Source organism: Sebastes umbrosus, chromosome 11 (genome assembly GCF_015220745.1).
Source record: "Sebastes umbrosus isolate fSebUmb1 chromosome 11, fSebUmb1.pri, whole genome shotgun sequence".
Taxonomy (NCBI): domain Eukaryota; kingdom Metazoa; phylum Chordata; class Actinopteri; order Perciformes; family Sebastidae; genus Sebastes; species Sebastes umbrosus.
In genome coordinates this window covers 24,284,794-24,304,998 of record NC_051279.1, presented here as the reverse complement: position 1 = coordinate 24,304,998, position 20,205 = coordinate 24,284,794, and the positions used below count along the sequence as shown (strand labels likewise).

Here is a 20,205-nt window from a genome sequence, read left to right as displayed (position 1 = left end):
TATAACACAAGACAGTCGTGAGTCTCCTTAAAACTTCCTCTTTAGGGCAATTGAGTTAAAGGAAAGGCTGTTACTTGCTTCAAGAGAAGTAGAGCCAGATGAACAGTACAGTTCCGAGCTCATCCAGAAGAAATTCTTGAGGTCAGTTAGTACTGGGCTGTTAAGTGACCATATCAAGTTTCAGTTTAAGCCTTATCTCGATGATCAGAGGGTGACAGATGAAATACTCATCGACAGCATGAATGAAGCTGCTAGTGTTGAATCAGAAAGACAATCCAAGCAAAGGAAGAACACAAGCAGCAAAGTCCCAAAAGTAAATGAACTACAGACAGAACGGATCGACGAACCGTGCCCGTGTACGGTACGGAGCGTTCACACTAATCAATCGAACTGGATTTTGGGGACAAGTGGACTCGGATCCGGGTCCAGTTCCCTGATGTGAAAGCAGACTTATTTACATATAAAGACTGAAAGTGTTTCTAAAAATGAGCCGCAAACTGAACCAGTCCGACTGTAAACTGATCTCACCAGGAAATGGACACAGTAATTAACAATGTGTGTGCGTGTAGGTGTGTAATTAGTGTCTAGGTGTGTGTTGTTGCGTGCCATTTTTGGTATGATGTTCTTCAGAACAGAATTGGTTGAACCATATTTACCAGAAACAAAAAAGACTTTCTGTTCCAGCACGTCATTCATGATTGTCATCACACCTTCACACATTCACTCAGCTGCTAAACTTCACATTAAATGAGGTGTTTTCTGAATGTAGTTTGGTCTGATGCTTCCGTGTTGGCAGTCTGCTGAAACATCATGGTTAAGGTGAGACGCATTCCTGTCCTGATTGGACCAGTCCGACCACATTCCAGAACAGTTAACAATAAACCTTCAGACTGACGGAAACCACCTGGACCTGGACCTGGTCCAAGATCTGGTGCTGGACCTGGTCCAAGACCTGGTGCTGGACCTGGTCCAAGACCTGGTCCTGGACCTGGTCCAAGACCTGGTCCTGGACCTGAGTTTCCTTAAACATGTGATCAGTCTAACATATTAAAATATGACACATTTATGTTGGAAATGTGATGAATGGTGGTAATAATATTTTCAATTGATGATTTACATGTGATCTAATTTATTCTGGGTTTAGACTAGATTTAGTTGCCCCAAATTTCTCAGTTATGATGAGGGTCCAGTCCTGAGGACATGTACATGCAATTCATAGTTTTCAGACACGTGACACGCGCCGCTAACTGGAGGGCAAAACAATGGACCAAGATGGCGGCTCACAGTGAATTATCCGTAGCAGGGAAGCACAAGCCTGTCAACTTTCCATCTGTTCAAAGCCACGAATATTTAGATCATCTATCAACATCAGAAAAACGAAGATACGAGCACAAACTACAGGTTTTGGGGACCTGCGATCCATATACAGCACCCGCCGCAGTATTTATTTCACTAAAAACAGCGAAGTCGCTGCCAGAACCCCACTTTGGCGATGTTTACATTTATCTTGTGGAGACTCCCTCACCTTACACGGTCGTCAGGATGAAAGCCTACAAAAGTACGGACAGTTACATGTATTTTCGATCTGGATGGGTCAATAATGCTGCCGTTTGGGAGGTGAAGGACAAGAAATTCTTCATTGTCAAAGCAAAGGTGAGTTAACTAAAGTTAATTTTAGCTAGCTATCTGACGTTGATTCGTGTGTGGTTAGTTTCAGGGTTACTGTAGTCAGCGTTGGTAGGACAGTAGTGACAGGCAGTATTCATTTGGTATGGTTAACACAGTGTCTAATGACATATAAGTCTATTGAAAACTTCTTTTTTCGATGTCAGGTAAACCATTCCTACAGATTAAATGAGCCGCCACTGACAGCCTGGGTTGTTGTGGAGAAGGAGGGACTGGTGTGATTTGGCCACTGCACCTGTATGGCAGGTTTAGGAGAGGTGTGTTCACATGTGGGTGCCATACTCTACACTTTGCTAGCAGCTGTTAACAAACTGAGTGGCACTGCATGTACAGATGAAGCCTGTGCCTGGAATGAGCCTAGTATGGCAGCCGTAAGGACAGTAGGGTATGCACCAGGGAGCCAGATAGCTTTCACAAAGGCCCAGAGAAAGAGATCTGCTGATGGTTGCGGTGACCTTCCCCCTGCCAAGATTCCACCTCCAACCACAGATGAATGCACAGCATTGTACAATATGCTACGTGTATCAGAAGACACTGAAAGGGAACCTGTCAAAAGCTCCATTTTGTCTGTTGTCCTTGGCCATGCAAAGAGGTACATTCCTCGGGCAGTACAGCTGAACATCCCTGCATCCCTAAACAAGATGTACAAGCCCCAGTACAGGTCACTGTCACACCAAGAACTGCAGGCAAAGAGTGAAGAGATCTTTACAGAGTTGAGCATAACAGAAGAACAGGTCAGTCAGTAAATATGGTTGAAAACGTGCATATCAGGAATATCACAGGGACAAGTAAATAGGATAGCTCAAGTTCAGAAAACATTTTTTTCCACAGAATTCATTAAAGTTGTCTTTTTCACATTTTCCTTCAATAAGATTTAATTAATCACTGTTTTGTTTTGTCACATATCACAAACTTAAATCAACCTTATTCAATTTTAGTGCCGTGTCATACAAAAGGAGACAAGACTACAATCAAAATGTGCCATGTGGTTTGACCAGAAGGCAGGAAGGGTGACTGCGTCAAACATCCGAGCAGCCTGCCACACGGACCCAGACAAACCAGCTGTCTCCTTGCTGAAGAAGCTGTGCTATCCTGTGGCCTTCAAGGACCCAAACAACAACACACCACATTCTCTCAGGTATTCATATCTACTTTTCACTCAATGAAAGCTTCACACAAAAATGTAATAATCAGAATTCCCAAATATAACAGGGAGGGTAAGCATGGCAATGCGCACAAAAGTTTTTGAATACAGCCTTAAAACACTCTTCTTTCACAGCATTCAGGCTTTTACAAAAACACTTCTTAAATCTACTGTACATGCAGACCACTAGCACAGCAACACGTTTCGAGTTGCACACTTTTCAGACAGCAATCTTTGGTGCCTGAAAAAGAGTTGCCTCCTGAAAAGAGTGCAGCTCAAAACAAACTGCCATGCAAGTGGTTTGCATGTGAGTTTCAGACAAACAGCCTGTGAAAGGATGAGTGTTTTAAAGCTATATTAAAAACTTTTCTCCCCATTACTTTTGTAATTGACATCCACTTATCATCTTGCTGGTAATATACAAATGATCAAGATAAATAACACATCTGCAAATAAAGATGTTATTTGGACTTCTGAAAGTAATGTTACTGTGATATAAGTGTACATTGTTATGGTAATAATTTCTTACTGTTATTTTATATTTAAGGTGTATATCATTTTTTCTGTTTTTAGGTGGGGCATTGAACACGAGAGAAAAGTAGTTGAGGAGTACACCAAGATGATGGAAAAGTTCCACATCAATCTCACTGTCAAGAAGGCAGGGCTGGTCATCAACCCCCAGTACCCATGGTTAGGGGCATCCCCAGATGGCATACTAACATGTGACTGCCATGAGATGGGTGTGTTGGAGGTAAAGGCACCCAGCAGCCTTCAGAATAGCACTTTGATGGAGAAATGCAAACAGGACAGCATGTTTTGTCTCCAAAAGGTTGAGGGGAAGCTTTCATTGAAGAGGGACCATCAGTACTTTTGTCAGGTGCAGACTCAAATTCACCTGACACAGGCAAGCTACTGCGATTTTGCTGTCTGGGGACCAGGGAAAGAAGGCAAAGGGGAAATCCACATTGAGAGAATACTGCCTGACACTGACTTTTTTGACACCATGTGTGAAAAGGTTCACATTTTTGTACAGAAATGTGTCATTCCAGAGTTAGTAGCAAAAGTGTTTACAGCTCCTGTTCTACCAACATCCCATGATACCAGCAAACCATCTGAAAGCAAGGGCTGTTACTGTGGGCTGCCTGTCCTGCAGAATGAAGATAGACTTGAGTGTAAATCAGGGATTTGTAAAAGACAGTATATCCACAGAAGTTGTTTAAAACTTGACACCTCGCATTCAAAAATGTCAAGTTGGAAATGCAGTGACTGTAAGCGGGAAATAGCTAAACAAAAGAAGGATAACAGGAAAAAAACTTAACAGAATAGAAGTTTAAAGTGTTTTATTTAACACAGACCACATACTTTGAGGCATATGTACATGCATAGTTTTTGTACAGAGATGCATACAGTTATGAAAGAGAAATGTGTCTTAAAAACCCAGTTGAACCACTAATAACAGAAACAAGTTTTGTTATATAGACTGGAGTGTCTCTCTGTGGCACATATGCTTGTGTCATGACAACATACAGTAAAAAAAAACATACTTGTGTAATAACATACGGTAAAAAATGTTACACTTAAAGTGACTGTTTGTAAGAATCAGAATTGCTTGTTAACAGCGACACCTGTGGCCGTTAAGTCAATGAAAGTCAGCGTCCTGTTGCTCGCGCTTGTGCTTGCTGTAAATAGACATGAACGAGCATCGCTCAAAAGAGTGAGGCGACACACGTCAGCTAAAACCACAATATCACTCTATATTTCAGCTGCGTGGCAGTAATGTTAGCTGACCACCCGGCACCCGGTGAGAGACGATAACATGTGTTCGTAAATTTAAAAAAAACGCAGGAAGTCCAAGATCGCTGACTTCCTGTTTGCCGAAAAAATCTCAAAAATATTTAATCCGGGTATGTGGATGTGAGCAATGACATACTTGAATTTCGTGACGATTGAAGAAACTTTTTTCATGAAGTCAAAACTGCAGCTACTGGTGACAAAGTTAAGAGCGAAAAACAACAACGTTACTGGGTGAGCGATCTAATCGACGTGAACGTCAGAGTTTGGGTGTGTCCCATTTTCACGCATGGGAAAAGATGCTGTAAAGACAAACTTATTGTTTGTGTTATTTATTGGTTTTGATGTGAATTATTCACACTCTACGGTGTTGACTCCATTAAGTCAGAAAGATTAGTGACATGGTTTGATTTGATTAACCTGATTCTATTGAGCAGGTTCCTCAGGCACGGCTCAACAATAAGAATTGCTCACATGCAAGTATAATGCCACATTGGGCTCGTAAATCTAACAACTTCCTGTTTCCTTTAGGTGGCACTATGACTATCACTCATAATTGAACGTATACGTCTTGATGCTGGGACTCTTATAAAACATGTCAAATTTGGGGAAGATTGGACAATGTATAGTCAATTTACAACAACTTCCTGTTTCCTGTAAGGGGCGCTATGACTTTCACTCATAATGGCACGTATATGTCTTCAGGCCGGGACTCTTATCCAGCTTGTGAAATTTGGGGCAGTTCGGACTATGTAATGTCAAGTTACAACAGCTTCCTGTGTCATGGCGAAACATCAAAATTCAACGCGCCGCCACAAGAACGCCGTTTCACGAAAACACAAAAGCTTCGCAATTTAGCATCCTGAAGGTGATTTTGACGCGGATCCGATAAACTCTCTAGGAGGAGTTCGTAAAAGTACGCATAAAATACATGAAAAATGCACAAAATCCAATATGGCCGACTTCCTGGTGGGCGGAGCTAATGAAACCCGATGAGGAATATGTTTGAAATAATGAGTGGGATATGCCTACCAAATTTCATGAATATAGGATCAACTTTGACCAAACTATGGCCTTCCACGCGTTAAGGGGCGCTATAGAGCCGGCTAAACATGCTGAACCCAATAACTGTATATTTACATAAAGTTCAGAGGTGTCCATCATTTTGCCAAGTTTCATGAGTTTTCGAGTACCTCAAGGTATGTTCAAAATCTAAAAGACATAAGGGGGCGCTAGAGAGCCAACATGCCACGCCCTTGCAAAATTTCACCACTAAATCAAAGTAATTACTAGTTTGGATGTGCATGTAAAGTTTCATGAGTTTTTGTGCATCCTAAAGTCTTCAAAGATGTGTTCGTAAATTAAAAAAAAACGCAGGAAGTCCAAGATCGCTGACTTCCTGTTGGCTGAAAAAATCTCAAAAATATTTAACACGAACTTCAAGACGTATGCAATGACATACTTGAATTTCATGAAGATCGAAAAAACTTTCCCTGAAAAACAGCCTACATTAGGGGGCGCTATCTCGCCCGCTGGCGACACCCGATCCGAATCACTACAGAACTTTGAATTTCGCGCCACTTCTGACGCATATTCCAATTTTGGTGAGTTTTTGGGGATGGAAAAGGTCCCAAAAACGCGATATTCCAGCAGAAAAATAATAATAATACTTAGAAAAACAATAGGTTTCCTTGCACTTTCGTGCCAGGACACCGTTGGGGTCCTGGCACTTTCGTGCTCGGGCCCTAATAATAATACTTAGAAAAACAATAGGTTTCCTCGCACTTTCGTGCCAGGACACCGTTGGGGTCCTGGCACTTTCGTGCTCGGGCCCTAATAATATCAGATAAATACTGAAAAATATGAGGAAATTTATACATTTTCACTCCTGAGGCCTAAATGAGAAACATTCGTCCCTGAGTAGCAGAGAAGTGAAGAAAAACTCAGAGAGCTGAAGAATTTAAAACGTTTTACAAAAGATTGAAACATTCAGCAGTCAGAGACTGAATGATGAATAAAAGTCTGATGGATCAGAGGAGGTCCCAGCCCCGGCACTCCTGTTTACGGGACAGTTCTGGGTTCTTGCACCGGTTCTTTCTCTCTTTACCTCGGTACCGAGATTTCACCGACACCAGGTGGTTCAGGTCCAGATCCTCCTCGACTCTGACCGAGCTGCTCGCCTCCAATTCCTCATCTTCGTCCCGGGTGTGAAACTGGTGGACGACAGCCTGCATGGTTCGGTACTGTTTCACACCTGAGCGATCCCTCTTCACAAAGTGCCTCTGCTTTCCTCCAGACCTCATCCTGAGGATCAGCTGGTGGATCAGTGTCCCCTCATACAACCTGAACAACAGAGTAACACAGTACTTTTACTATCACAAAGTATTTTACTGTGCAGTATTAGTACTTTTACTGAAACAGAGTACTACTGTAACAGGTGTAGGTGGTGGAGACTCACCTGGCGATGTGTGGTTCAGGTACCAGCTGAACCACACACACACATCACATACCTGATCGTAACCTCAGGTGTTTGTGTTTATAACCTGATCATAACAGTGTTTATAACCTGATGGTAACAGTGTTTATAACCTCCTGTATGTCTCGGGACGTCTCCAGTACTCAGTCCCAGGTGTTAGTGTTTATAACCTGATGGTAACAGTGTTTATAACCTGTTTATTACCTGCTGTGTGTCTCAGGGCGTCTCCAGTACTCAGTCCCAGCAGCAGAGCCTTCACCACCTCCTGGTCCGGAGGAGGCTGAGCTCTCTGCAGCCAGTAGCAGGTGGCAGCCACCGGGAGGCGCAGCTGAGACGGCAGGCAGCTCAGAGTATCCTTGGTCACTCCCAGAGCTCCCAGTAAGACCAGTAGACGCTGGGAGGGCTCAGCCTGGGACCACCACACAGGAGGAGGAGGGTCAGTGTCATTAAAACATTAATAAAACTCACAGTAGAAGACAACACAATGTCATCAGAATAAACAGATCTCCCCGACCAACACAAACCTTTTCATAAAGTGTTTTATCTTAAATGTATAAAAGTTAACCTGAACTTCAATGTAGATTAATTCATATTAAACATATTAAATACAAGGATTGGTTTGATATCTGCACAGATGCTTCAGTTTGTAGTGAGGTGATGGTTTATGTGTAATGTGTGTATTTAATAATAATGTCAGCTTGACCCGGTCCAGTTCAGTCCAGTTCAGTCCAGCTCAGTCGAGCTCAGTCCAGTTGAGTCCAGCTCAGTTCAGTCTGATGACTGTGTAGTGAGCGTTGTTTACTTCCTGACATTTCTGAAAGGGAAATTGTTGTTTTTGAAAATAGCACCGGCTAATATTCACCTGATCCAGTGAGCTGAGTGTCAGCTGCTGAGTGGCGTCGCTGATAGCGGTTCGGACTGGGATGAACCTCAGCTCGAGGCCGTCTCTGTCTCGCTCCTTCACCTCTGGCCCGTCGCCCAGCATCAACCCGTACATCACCTGGCGGAGCGGCCTGGAGGTCAGATGAGCGCTGGGCATGTTGGCGTGATCCACGGGGTAGCTGAGGGTCATCCTCCGCAGCAGCAGCACGTCAAGGATGCCTGCAGTCAGCCGGGCCTGGGTCAGCGGCAGCCGGGTCCAATCTGGAACCAGATCTGCCACCTTTAGGAGGACAGGACACAGTGTACTTATTACAAGTGTACTTCAGTACTATAGACCCAACTAAACACCCCTTGGTTACTAACAGAGGTGGGCTCTGTTAGTAACCATGATGAGGTGATTAGTGGGCCGAGCGTTAAGTGGAGGCAGAATAATTATCTGAAGACGTTAGTTAACGCTGGCTAACAAGTATTGTTGGCTTGTTTTTTTTTAACAATGGCTGAAGAAAATACTAGTTTCTCTCAATATGTTCTGTCATTCACTCTCCAGGATCACGAGTGTTAGTTGAGAAAGTTAACATTAACCAATGAAACCAGATTAGCTGAACCCTACGCCGCTGGAAACTACTTCATCCACACACTCTTGTCACAGTGTAGGAAAGCACAGTGCTATCACCAGATGAGGGAGAACTTTGTTCAGCTCATTTTCTGTGTTTCATGACAGCATGGTGAAATTAGCAAGCTAAGCCAGCTAAGTAGCCAGCTGTCCGACCAGCGGGCTGGTGGCCAACGGCAGCGCTGTAAAGATAAATTGAGGGCGTATAAATCTTTGGACGTCTATAGTTAACTATCCTTCAGTAAAGTCAGTCAAAAAGAGAGTCGTACAATATCGGAGAAGCGTTTCAGAGATGGAGAGAAAGGGTTGCTAATAGTTTAACCTTCTGCTAACCGCAGCCAATGGCTCACAGCTGTGGTTAGCAGAAGGTTAGTTGACAGACAGACAGACAGACAGGTCTTCCATAACAACATTTACAGTAAAGGACTGTATTACTTGTTCCACTGCTGGGAGAGGAGGTGCCGTCCCGTGGATGAAGAACCTCTCCAGGGAGCTGGGAGGGAGCTGGTACTCCTTCATCCCCAGATACAGGCCCTTCAGTACCTTCTCTTTCGTCTTCCTGCTCAGATCTCCCATCAGCCCCAGCGCCGCCTCCAAGGCCTCCTGAGGCCGCTGGAAGGCCTTCAGCCAGCAGAGCAGCCCCTCCAGCCGGCCTGTTGTCCCAACGCCTTTGCCTTCCGGGGCAAACTGAGCCCAGTTGATGGGCGACGTCATCTTCTGCAGCTTCACGTAATCATTCCCGGCCAAGGCAGCGAAGGCGGGCAGGAGCTGGCGCTGGATGTCGAAGAAGATGCAGAAGCTGGAGGTGTTGTAGTTCTTACAGGGGATGTAGTTCTGCGAGCCACTCTGCTCCACCGCCTCCCACTGGAAGTCCGAGATAGGCAGCAGCCCCGCCGGGAGGTCGAAGATGTAGAAGTCGCTGTCATTGGAAAGCACCGGGCACCGCCACTCCTTGGCCAGGGCAGCAATCTCCTGGTCAGCCTCCCAGTAGCACTGAGCCACCGGTACCTCCAGCCGGGCCAGCGTCTGTTTGAACACCAGCTTGACCAGCTGTGGCAGGATGCCCTCCTGGCTGTTGCCCTCCGCTGCTCGATGGGCCCTCTTGATACGACTTACGGCTCGTAGCATCTTGGTCTGAAGCTTCTTGTCGGTGTAGTCCGAGCCTCTGTCCAGCACCACGTACGGCACGATCCCGCAGTCTCTGAGTGCTTTGATGAACTTCTCAATCAGGATCTCAAATGCAGCATACTCCCCACCGTGGTTCTGGTCCAGACCTGACCAAAGGATCAACCAAAGGATCAACCAAAGGATCAACCAAAGGATCAACCAAAGGATGAAATCAAGGATCAACCAAAGGATAAAACAAAGGATCAACCAAAGGATCAACCAAAGGATCAACCAAAGGATGAAACAAAGGATCAACCAAAGGATGAAACAAAGGATCAACCAAAGGATGAAACAAAGGATCAACCAAAGGATCAACCAAAGGATCAATCAAAGGATAAAACAAAGGATGAAACAAAGGATCAACCAAAGGATGGTAAATGGTAAATGGACTTGTATTTATAGCGCATTTCTAGTCTTCCGACCACTCAAAGCACTTTACCCTACATGTCAGCATTCACCCATTCACACACAAATTCATACACTGATGGCAGAGGCTGCCATGCAAGGTGCCAACTTTGCCCATCAGGATCTAATCTAAATACTCATTCACACACCGATGGCTATGCCTTCGGGAGCAATTTAGGGTTTAGTGTCTTGCTCAAGGACACATTGACATGTGACCCGGAGCAGCCAGGGATCGACCTTCCGATTGGTGGACGACCTGCTCTACCCTCTGAGCCACAGCCACCCCTAGGATGAAACAAAGGATCAACCAAAGGATGAAACAAAGGAACAACCAAAGGATGAAACAAAGGATGAAACAAAAGAACAACCAAAGGATTAACCAAGGGATCAACCAAGGAATCAACCAAAGGATCAACCAAGGGATCCACCAAAGGATCAACCAAAGGATCAACCAAATGAAACACCAGACCGACATCCTGCCCGTTACCTGGTTACCTAGTTACCAATAGTTGCCAAGGTAGTTAGCTTTATTTACCTTGTTACCTGGTTACCTGATTACCTAGTTACCAATAGTTGCCAAGTTAGTTAGCGTTATTTACCTTGTTACCTGGTTACCTAGTTACATATAGTTACCTAAAGTAACATAGTTAGTTACATATAGTTACCTAGTTACCCATAGTTACAGAGCTGCCTGGCTACCTAAAGTTACCTAGTTAGTTAACTTTAGTTACATGATTACTTGTTGCCCAGTACGTAGTTAGTTACCTATGGTTACCTAGTTACCTTGTTACCTATAGTTACTGTGTTACCTGGTTACCTAATAATCTATAGTTACCTATAGTTACCCATAGTTATTTAGTTAATTACCTATAGTTGCCTATAGTTACCTAGTTACCTATTGTTACCTATAGTTACCTAGTTAGTTTGCTTTAGTTACTTAGTTACCTAGTTACTTATAGTTACCTACTGTAGTTAGTTTGTTTTAGTTACCTATAGTTACATTGTTACCTGGTTACCTAGTTAGCTATAGTTACCTAGTGACCTATAGTTATAGTTGTTTTAACAGCCTGCCTGATCTGAACCCAATTGGACTTCTGTGGTACTGTGATAGGCTCGTCATGGACCGTCCATGTTGTAGTGGAGCAAAAAGTACAATATTTGAAATTAACAGAAAATGGAAATAATCAAGTAAAGTACAAGTACAGTACTTGAGTAAATGTACTTAGTTAGTTTTTATCCAATGAAATATGAGATTTTAAAGATACTTTGATTCTCATCTTATAAAATAGGATGAATGGTGATGGATTAAAGAAGTTGTGTTAATAACTTTATAATCACTTAATAATATGTAATAATGTGATCATTGTGCTGCTAAAGTGACCTGGCTTGAAGTTGCCTCATAAAAACTCATAAATGAATGACGTCATCCAGATGAAGAAATAGATAAATATAATGTCCCTGTGTGGTTGTAATAGATGCTATCTGATGGTTTGTACTGGTGAGTTTTCAGGACCGACTTAATCTGAAGGAACTACCTGGTTTAATAAAGGTTACATTAAAAAAACAATAAAGTTTGACTTTATGGAGATAAGAGGTTTCCATCTGACAGCAGCCTTAACAAGTATCTGATAATTAAAATATACAGTAAAGTATACTGTATTTCCTCACCTGTAGTACTTTACTCTAGTAGTACTAGAGTAGAGTACTACATGAAGTTTGACTTGACTCTGAAAGCAGCCTTAACAAGTACCTGATAATCAAAATATACAGTAAAGTATATTTCCTCACCTACACTGCATTTAGTGTAGTACTCTACTCTAGTAGAGTACAGTATCAAAGTAGTACTTGCGTTCAGTACTGCAGTCAGAGTACCTGAGTGGAAGCAGAGCAGGTAGAGGAGGTTACACCCGAACTGTACTCTAGTAGTACTAGACGGTACTGTACTGTAGTAGTACTAGAGTAATGGTCGTACCTGAGTGGAAGTAGAGCAGGTAGAGGAGGTTACAGTACTTTACTAGTAGTACTGCCCCTTTCACACTGAGGACTCAACCAGGGTTGAACCAGGGTTGGTTGTGTGTATGAAAGGGTTAACGCGCGTTGATTGACTCGCCTTTGCGACCAGGTCGAGAGGAGAGTCACTAACAACCGGGGCGGGACAAACCTGTTCGGTTGCAAATGAGGACGCACAGTCCGTGATGTAACTGTCACAGGTCATAGGTTGCTGTGGCTCATAAACAAACAGCGGGATGGCAGCAGGAATGATTTCAGATACACTGGAGGTGAACGATAGACGATCAACACGGATATGTGGCGAGACATCGAGCTCTAGTCCTGACCGTCCGCGGTGAGGAAGAAAACAGGTAGATGACGGGACGGTGATGGACAACGTAGTGAAACGAACATAACAAGTCTGCTGAATGAGAGAGACATCCGCCGATACGTTACACAGACACACACCGCGTTAATAATAAGCCGACCACCTCGCGGTACCGCCAGCTGTGCGCGCATCTGTTTATAAAGCGTGTTTGCACATCTTCTATTTTACCTTTTTAACTTTTTATCTTTAAAATAAACCTGGAAATCTGTTCTCTCTGTTATAAAGTAACAAACTCAGTCCTAGTTCATTACATTATCAAGCAATTAGCAAACTAAATGAAATATAAACTAATTTTATTATGTTTGGACAAGTTCTTCCATTATCCAACAGTTGCCACATGTCCAGCTGAACAACTTTAGTAGATCTACTATATGTAGGAAATCTTTGCTGGGATGGTGGAGTGAGTGTAATATACATTTCAGTCTTCAGAAGTTTCTAATCCTTTTGTAAATGTACTGTAGCCTATGTGATCATATTAGATAACACAACGAGTCTAATATATGTTAAATGGGTACTGCAGATAGATAGAGGTAAAAAGGTTCATGTTGATGAATAGATACTGTAAATCTGTATGTGTTTGCATACATTACAGCTCCATACATACAACATAGTTAACATTTTATAAAGCTAAAAATGCTGTTTGTACTATATTTACACTGTAACTCAAAAACATGCATCATTCTGTGACATTTTAGGTTTTTACTCACATTGATGATGTCACTATCATCTCCTCTCTGTAATCCTCCAGAGGTGTAACCCCCCACCTGTTCTAACACCTGAGCTAATGCATTGCTCCCGGGTCTGACCCTACTTTACTAGTAGTACTAGAGTAATAATAATAAATAATAAATAATAAATTAATAATAATAAATTGGTCCTGGTCGTCCCTGAGTGGAAGTAGGACAGGTAGTGGAGGTTACAGTATTGTAGTAGTACTACTAGTACTAGTACCTGGTGGTCGTACCTGAGCTGAAGTAGAGCAGGTAGAGGAGGTTACAGCCGTCGACCACCAGCTTGCTCCCGCTGAACGGGACGTACTTGTAGATATTTGGGTGGTTCTTCAGCAGAGAGGTCAGGCTTTGGACTCCCATCCTCGGTCACATTGAGCCAAGGAGCCGCTCCTAGACGCTCTTATAGTCCGCTGCTCCGTCTCAGCTTCCTTAAGTTTCATTTTCCAGACATCACACCTTGTGATTCTCAGCAGGTCTCCACAAGACTGCTGCAGGGTTTTACACATTTATACAAGTATATGAATATGGATATAAAGGTGATATTACATGATGACATTTTTGAGCTCAGAGAAGAATAAAAAAAACCCGCAGAGACAACATGGTTTTATTAGGAGACTTTGTGTCCTTTCTGACCTTCTTTTATTATCAATATTGTTTTTTTGTTTTTTTTGTAATTCACTTTTTATTGATTTTCCAAAAGATGTGACATCACACTGTCACGTTTAGGGTGAATTGAACATAGAACCCAAATGCAGAGTAACTGGCAGGACAAGTAGGTATTAAATAAAAGCAAGCTTTAATTTAGCTGAAAACAGATCCAAAAAACCACCAAAACAGGGAGGGGAACAAAAATACAAAGAAACCACAAAGTACAAATGAAAACACACCAAATAAACCAAACTGAGAACAACAAGAAGCTACAAACCAGAAGAGACTAGAAACACGGGCAGGAGGAACACTAGGACCAGAACCGGAGGAAACAAGAGACAAGGAGGACAAGGTAGACGGGGCTGGGAAGACAAGACGAACCGACAAGGACAGAGGGGAAACACACAGACTTAAATACTAGACAAGATTACACACAGGTGAAACAAATCAGGGCGGGGCAGACAATCAACAAAAGGCGGGAAAACAAACAAAGGAGGGAAGTAAAACCAGACAAGACACAGGAGGAGTGAACTACCAAAATAAAACAGGAAACACCGGAAAAATACCAAAATACACCAAAACCACAAAAGTAAATAATAAGAGGCTGACACAGCCAGAACATGACATAGCCTCCCCCTCAAGGGACGGATCCCAGACGTTCCACAAACAGACCCGGGTGGGCGGAGGGGGGTCCGGAGGAGGGACTCCAGGAACCGCGGGCACCGATTATCTCAGGCGGACGGCCCGAGGGCAAAACCGGGACTGAGTCGGGGAACTCGGGCGAACGGCCCGAGGGCAAGGCAGAGACAGAGCCGGGAAAACTCCGGCGGACGACCCGGGGGCAAAACCGGGACTGAGCCTGGGAACTCGGGCGGGCGGCCCGGGGGCAGAACCGGGACAGAGTCTGGGAACTCGGGCGGACGGCCCGAGGGCAGGGTAGAGTCAGAGCCGGGAAACTCAGGCGGACAACCCGGGGGCAGGGCAGGGACAGAGTCTGGGAACTCGGGCGGACGACCCGGAGGCAGGGCAGAGTCCGAGCCGAGAAACTCCGGCAGATGACCCGGGGGCAAGGCAAAGTCAGAGCCGGGAAACTCGGGGTCTTGGAACTGTGGCCCAGCAGTCACAGGAACAAGGTTTTTGGGCTGAAACCCAGGCGAAACAGGAGGTGACGGTTGCGGCCCAACCGGCGAACCGGACGGAGCAGGAGGTGGCGGTTGTGACCCAACCGGAACAGCAGGTGGCGATTGCGACCCAACCGGAACAGCAGGTGGAGGTTGCGACCCAACCGGAAAAGCAGGTGGCGGTTGCGGTCCTACCGAAACGGAGGTCGGCCAGACCCCCGACAGGAGACGTGGAACGGAGGTCGCCCAGACCCCCGACAGGAGACGTGGAACGGAGGTCGGCCTGACCCCCGACAGGAGACGTGGAACGGAGGTCGCCCAGACCCCCGACAGGAGACGTGGAACGGAGGTCGCCCAGACCCCCGACAGGAGACGTGGAACGGAGGTCGACCGGACCCCCGACAGGACACTTGGAACAGTAGTCGGCCGGACCACCGACAGAACCCTTGGAACAGGAGTCGACCGGACCGCCGACAGGCGACATTGAGCGGAGGTTGACCGGACCCCCGACAACACACCTGGAACGGGAGTCGGCCGGACCCCCGACAGGACACTTGGAACAGAAGTCAGCCGGACCACCGACAGGATACTTGGAACAGGAGTCGACCGGACCGCCGACAGAAGACGTGGAGCGGAGGTCGACCGGACCCCCGACAGGAGACGTGGAGCGGAGGTCGGCCGGGCCCCTGACAGGACACTTGGAACAGTAGTCGGCCGGACCACCGACAGGACCCTTGGAACAGGAGTCGACCGGACCGCCGACAGGCGACATGGAGCGGAGGTCGACCGAACCCCCGACAACACACCTGGAACGGGAGTCAGCCGGACCCCCGACAGGACACTTGGAACAGAAGTCGGCCGGACCACTGACAGAACCCTTGGAACAGGAGTCGACCGGACCGCCGACAGGCGACATTGAGCGGAGGTTGACCGGACCCCCGACAACACACCTGGAACGGGAGTCGGCCGGACCCCCGACAGGACACTTGGAACAGAAGTCGGCCGGACCACCGACAGGATACTTGGAACAGGAGTCGACCGGACCGCCGACAGAAGACGTGGAGCGGAGGTCGACCGGACCCCCGACAGGAGACGTGGAACAGAAGTCGACCGGACCGCCGACAGTACACGTGGAACATGAGTCGGCCGGACCGCCGACAGGACACGTGGAACAGGAGTCAACCGGACCGCCGACAGAACACGTGGAACAGGAGTCGGCCGGACCCCCGACAGGACACCTGGAACAGGAGTCGACCGGACCGCCGACAGGACACGTGGAACAGAAGTCGACCGGACCGCCGACAAGACACGTGGAACAGGAGTCGGCCGGACCGCCGACAGGACACGTGGAAAAGGAGTCAGCCGTACCGCCGACAGGACACGTGGAAAAGGAGTCGGCCGGACCGCCGACAGGACACGTGGAACAGGAGTCGGCCGGACCGCCGACCGGACACATGGAGAAGAAGTCGGCCGGACCGCCGACAGGACACGTGGAACAGGAGTCAGCCGGACCGCCGACAGGACACGTAGAACAGGAGTCGGCCGGACCGCCGAAAGGACACGTGGAACAGGAGTCAGCCGGACCGCCGACAGGACACGTGGAACAGGAGTCGGCCGGACCGCCGACCGGACACTTGGAGCAGAGGTCGACCGGACCTCCGACAGGACGCTTGGAGCAGAGGTCGGCCGGACCTCCGACAGGAAGCTTGGAGCAGAGGTCTGCCGGACCTCCGACAGGACGCTTGGAGCAGAGGTCTGCCGGACCTCCGACAGGACGCTTGGAGCAGAGGTCGGCCTGACCTCCGACAGGAAACTTGGAGCAGAGGTCGACCGGACCTCCGACAGGACGCTTGGAGCAGAGGTCGACCGGACCTCCACCAGGACGCTTGGAGCAGGAGTAGGCTTGGATTTGGATGGAACACTGAGCAACTTAGGAGAACGCCGCCTCTGAGGCCCACGCTTCCTTCTGGGAGATCCCACCCCTAGCATGACATCTGGCTCGAAGCTAGTGTCCTGGATGCCAGCATGGCGAGGAGCAGACTGGAAACCCAGTGGGCCTCCCAGGGCAAGGCGGGTTCCCAAGAACAGATCCGGGGCTGATGCTAGCCTAGAGCTAGCTGAATGCTGGGGTCGGACGCTCAGGAAGCCAACAGGCCGGGGCTGAGGCTGATGCTCGGGCCGAATCCGGATGCCCAAAAAGGCATAAAAGCTCTCTGCTGGGGTCATTACTGGTCGGTTCGTTCTGTCACGTTTAGGGTGAATTGAACATAGAACCCAAATGCAGAGTAACTGGCAGGACAAGTAGGTATTAAATAAAAGTGAGCTTTAATTTAGCTGAAAACAGATCCAAAAAAACACCAAAACAGGGAGGGGAACAAAAATACAAAGAAACCACAAAGTACAAATGAAAACACACCAAATAAACCAAACTGAGAACAACAAGAAGCTACAAACCAGAAGAGACTAGAAACACGGGCAGGAGGAACACTAGGACCAGAACCGGAGGAAACAAGAGACAAGGAGGACAAGGTAGACGGGGCTGGGAAGACAAGACGAACCGACAAGGACAGAGGGGAAACACACAGACTTAAATACTAGACAAGATTACACACAGGTGAAACAAATCAGGGCGGGGCAGACAATCAACAAAAGGCGGGAAAACAAACAAAGGAGGGAAGTAAAACCAGACAAGACACAGGAGGAGTGAACTACCAAAATAAAACAGGAAACACCGGAAAAATACCAAAATACACCAAAACCACAAAAGTAAATAATAAGAGGCTGACACAGCCAGAACATGACACACACAGAACAAAGGCATCAGAAACAACAAAAGAAAACAGTAATAACAATAAAAGTACTAATACACACTGTGTACAAAATACTAGTACTGCATTCTAAAACCTTAGTGAAGTAAAAGTATGTCAGTATATCATCTAAATGTAGTTAAAGTAGTCTACTATAGGAGAAGAAGTAGAAAAGAGCTGAACATCTAAATAGTCCATTAAATTACAAGTACCTCAATATGTACTTCAGTACAGTACTTGAGTTAATGTACTAAGTACCTGCATATCAGTAACTGTATCTGTTGTGTACCAATAACAACTTCCTCAAAAACAAGAGTTTGAGAAAGGAAAGTGAAACCTACAGGAGCCCAGAAGGGAACCCTGAAACTGTTATACCGCTGACAGTAGAGGGGAACCCTGAAACTGTTATACCGCTGACAGTAGAGGGGAACCCTGAAACTGTTATAACGCTGACAGTAAAGACACAGTACAGACACAGTAAAGTCCAGTTGGACTGTAACTCCTGTTACAGCTGAAAACAGAAACTGAACTGATAAAGTCGGTTTACCATTTCACACACACACACACACGCACACACACACGCACACACACACACACACACACACACACACACACTCATTATTCCCAGGCCGACTCATACAGGTCCATCATCACTGTGTCTGTACATGAAATAAACACTAATGTTTGAATAAATGTAATGTGGAGCAACTTCCCTATCAGACATCATTATACTTAAATGTGTTGATTAAAAATGTCACATTTTTTACTTAAAAAAAATATGAATTTAAAGGGACTGTTTGTAACTTCTTACACGTATAAATCACCCGGGTCGGTGTCCCATGCGTGCCCGCATATACGCACTCGCGTGTGGCTACGCTGTTCAGACAAGATTCCCACACAAACTACATGGAAGCACCAAAACCGCAAAGTTATATCTAGTGAAGCCCATCTGTTAAACAGTGTTGGCCGCGGTAGTAGTACGCGGGGGAGACCGTAGCTGTGGTCTCCAGGACCGGAGTCTCTGCTGTACTCTGCTCCTCTGCTCTTCTGCCTGCCGGCTGTCTGCTTGCTTTCACTCAGCCTGCTCAACCTCACGTGCATGCGCTACACACTACACACTGCAGAAAAGTTAGTTTAGCTCTGAGAATATCTAGTGAATGTACAGCGGACGTTTGTGCAGAAATAAATGCTGCAGCTCCTCCAGACCAACAGAGGTTCTCCGTGTCTTGTGAAGTGACGGGGCTCCGCAGCGAGAAACGTTATCTCGTGTCTCCCCTGTTTCCTCCGGCCGTGGTCGGGAGGCTGAAGCAGGAAAAGCCAACACTAGGATCAGCAGTGATTCATGGAGAGACCTTCGTCTGGTCAGCTAACATTACTGCCAAGCAGGTGAAATATAGAGTGATATTGTGGTTTTAGCTGACGTGTGTCGCCTCACTGTTTTGAGCGATGCTCGTTCATGTCTGTAGAGCGAGCACAAGCACGAATCAGCCGCTGACTTTCATTGACTTAACGGCCACAGGTGTCGCTGTTAACAAGCAATTCTGAAAGTTACAAATAGTCCCTTTAAGGCAGTGTTATGTTTAGGAGTAGACTGGAAAATGATTTTTCAATTTAATATTAATTTAATTTTGATTTTGGCAGCAATAATGCTTTTAACAACATGGGAATTGAAATCTGAATTTGTTTTTTAATTATTTTAATTTAGTCACATATGTATATTTCCATTCAGCATCTGGTTTGGATCATAATGCATGTTTGATTTTAACGTCGTCATTTCATATACCGTACAAACGAGTGATTTATCCAGTTGATATCAGCAAATGAATCAATAATGAAAATAATCACTAGTTGCTGCTACAGTCTAAATTGAATCTGTCAAACTTAAATAAAACTTTTAAAGATAGTTAGTTAAATAAAATCTTAACACTTTTATACATATTTTTCAAAGGTTTCATTCAAGGAACCAACAATTTCAGGATTCATTAAATATTCTGTTTCCAGACTAACTAAAAAATTATTATGAATAATTAATTTTGTATTCTTTATCGGCATTAATGTTTTGGAATCATTTTGTAAACAAACCAGAAATAACAAAAGTCTGTCAAAGTGTTTCCAATCAATAATTTCTCATCGAAAAGTCGATCGACAGAAAATTAAACAGCAACAAATTGGATAATCTCTTAATCTTCATTTTTCAAGCAAAGTCACAATATTTTGAATCTCTTCTTAGTTTGTTGTAGTAAATTAAATATTTTCAGGTTTTGGACTGAAAGCAGCTTTAAAATGTCACTCAGCTGAAAATATTATTCTATATTTTCTGACAATTAAAACAAAAAGGTCTGCAACAAACTCAATGT

The 20,205-nt window shown here is 45.4% G+C and overlaps 2 protein-coding genes and 1 pseudogene across 2 annotated transcripts in view; 1 reads left to right on the top strand and 2 right to left on the bottom strand.

Moving 5' to 3' along the window:
* LOC119496557 (protein asteroid homolog 1-like) overlaps positions 1–10,478 on the bottom strand; it is a 32,101-nt gene extending 21,623 nt beyond the window's left edge. Inside the window, exon 1 of the mRNA XM_037783950.1 lies at positions 10,448–10,478. The gene's annotated coding sequence lies outside the window, so the exon portion shown is untranslated. The remainder of the gene's footprint in view (positions 1–10,447) is intronic.
* On the top strand, positions 1,241–4,359 carry LOC119496559. Its single transcript, XM_037783953.1, has 3 exons — positions 1,241–1,653; positions 2,625–2,824; positions 3,404–4,359. Exons 1-3 carry the CDS (start codon positions 1,273–1,275, stop codon positions 4,146–4,148), a joined length of 1,326 nt encoding a protein of 441 aa, XP_037639881.1. The 5' UTR covers positions 1,241–1,272; the 3' UTR covers positions 4,149–4,359.
* Positions 6,574–13,795, bottom strand: LOC119496566 (annotated as a pseudogene).
* Positions 13,796–20,205: the final 6,410 nt, after the last annotated feature.

What these genes read in the sequence shown, in the direction of transcription:
- LOC119496559 (XM_037783953.1), top strand. Translation starts at nt 1,273, where the DNA reads ATGGCGGCTCACAGTGAATTATCCGTAGCAGGGAAGCACAAGCCTGTC. An exon ending in TCTTCATTGTCAAAGCAAAG is followed by an intron (nt 1,654 to 2,624) that starts GTGAGTTAACTA and finishes ATTCAATTTTAG; the next exon opens with TGCCGTGTCATACAAAAGGA. An exon ending in AACACACCACATTCTCTCAG is followed by an intron (nt 2,825 to 3,403) that starts GTATTCATATCT and finishes TTCTGTTTTTAG; the next exon opens with GTGGGGCATTGAACACGAGA.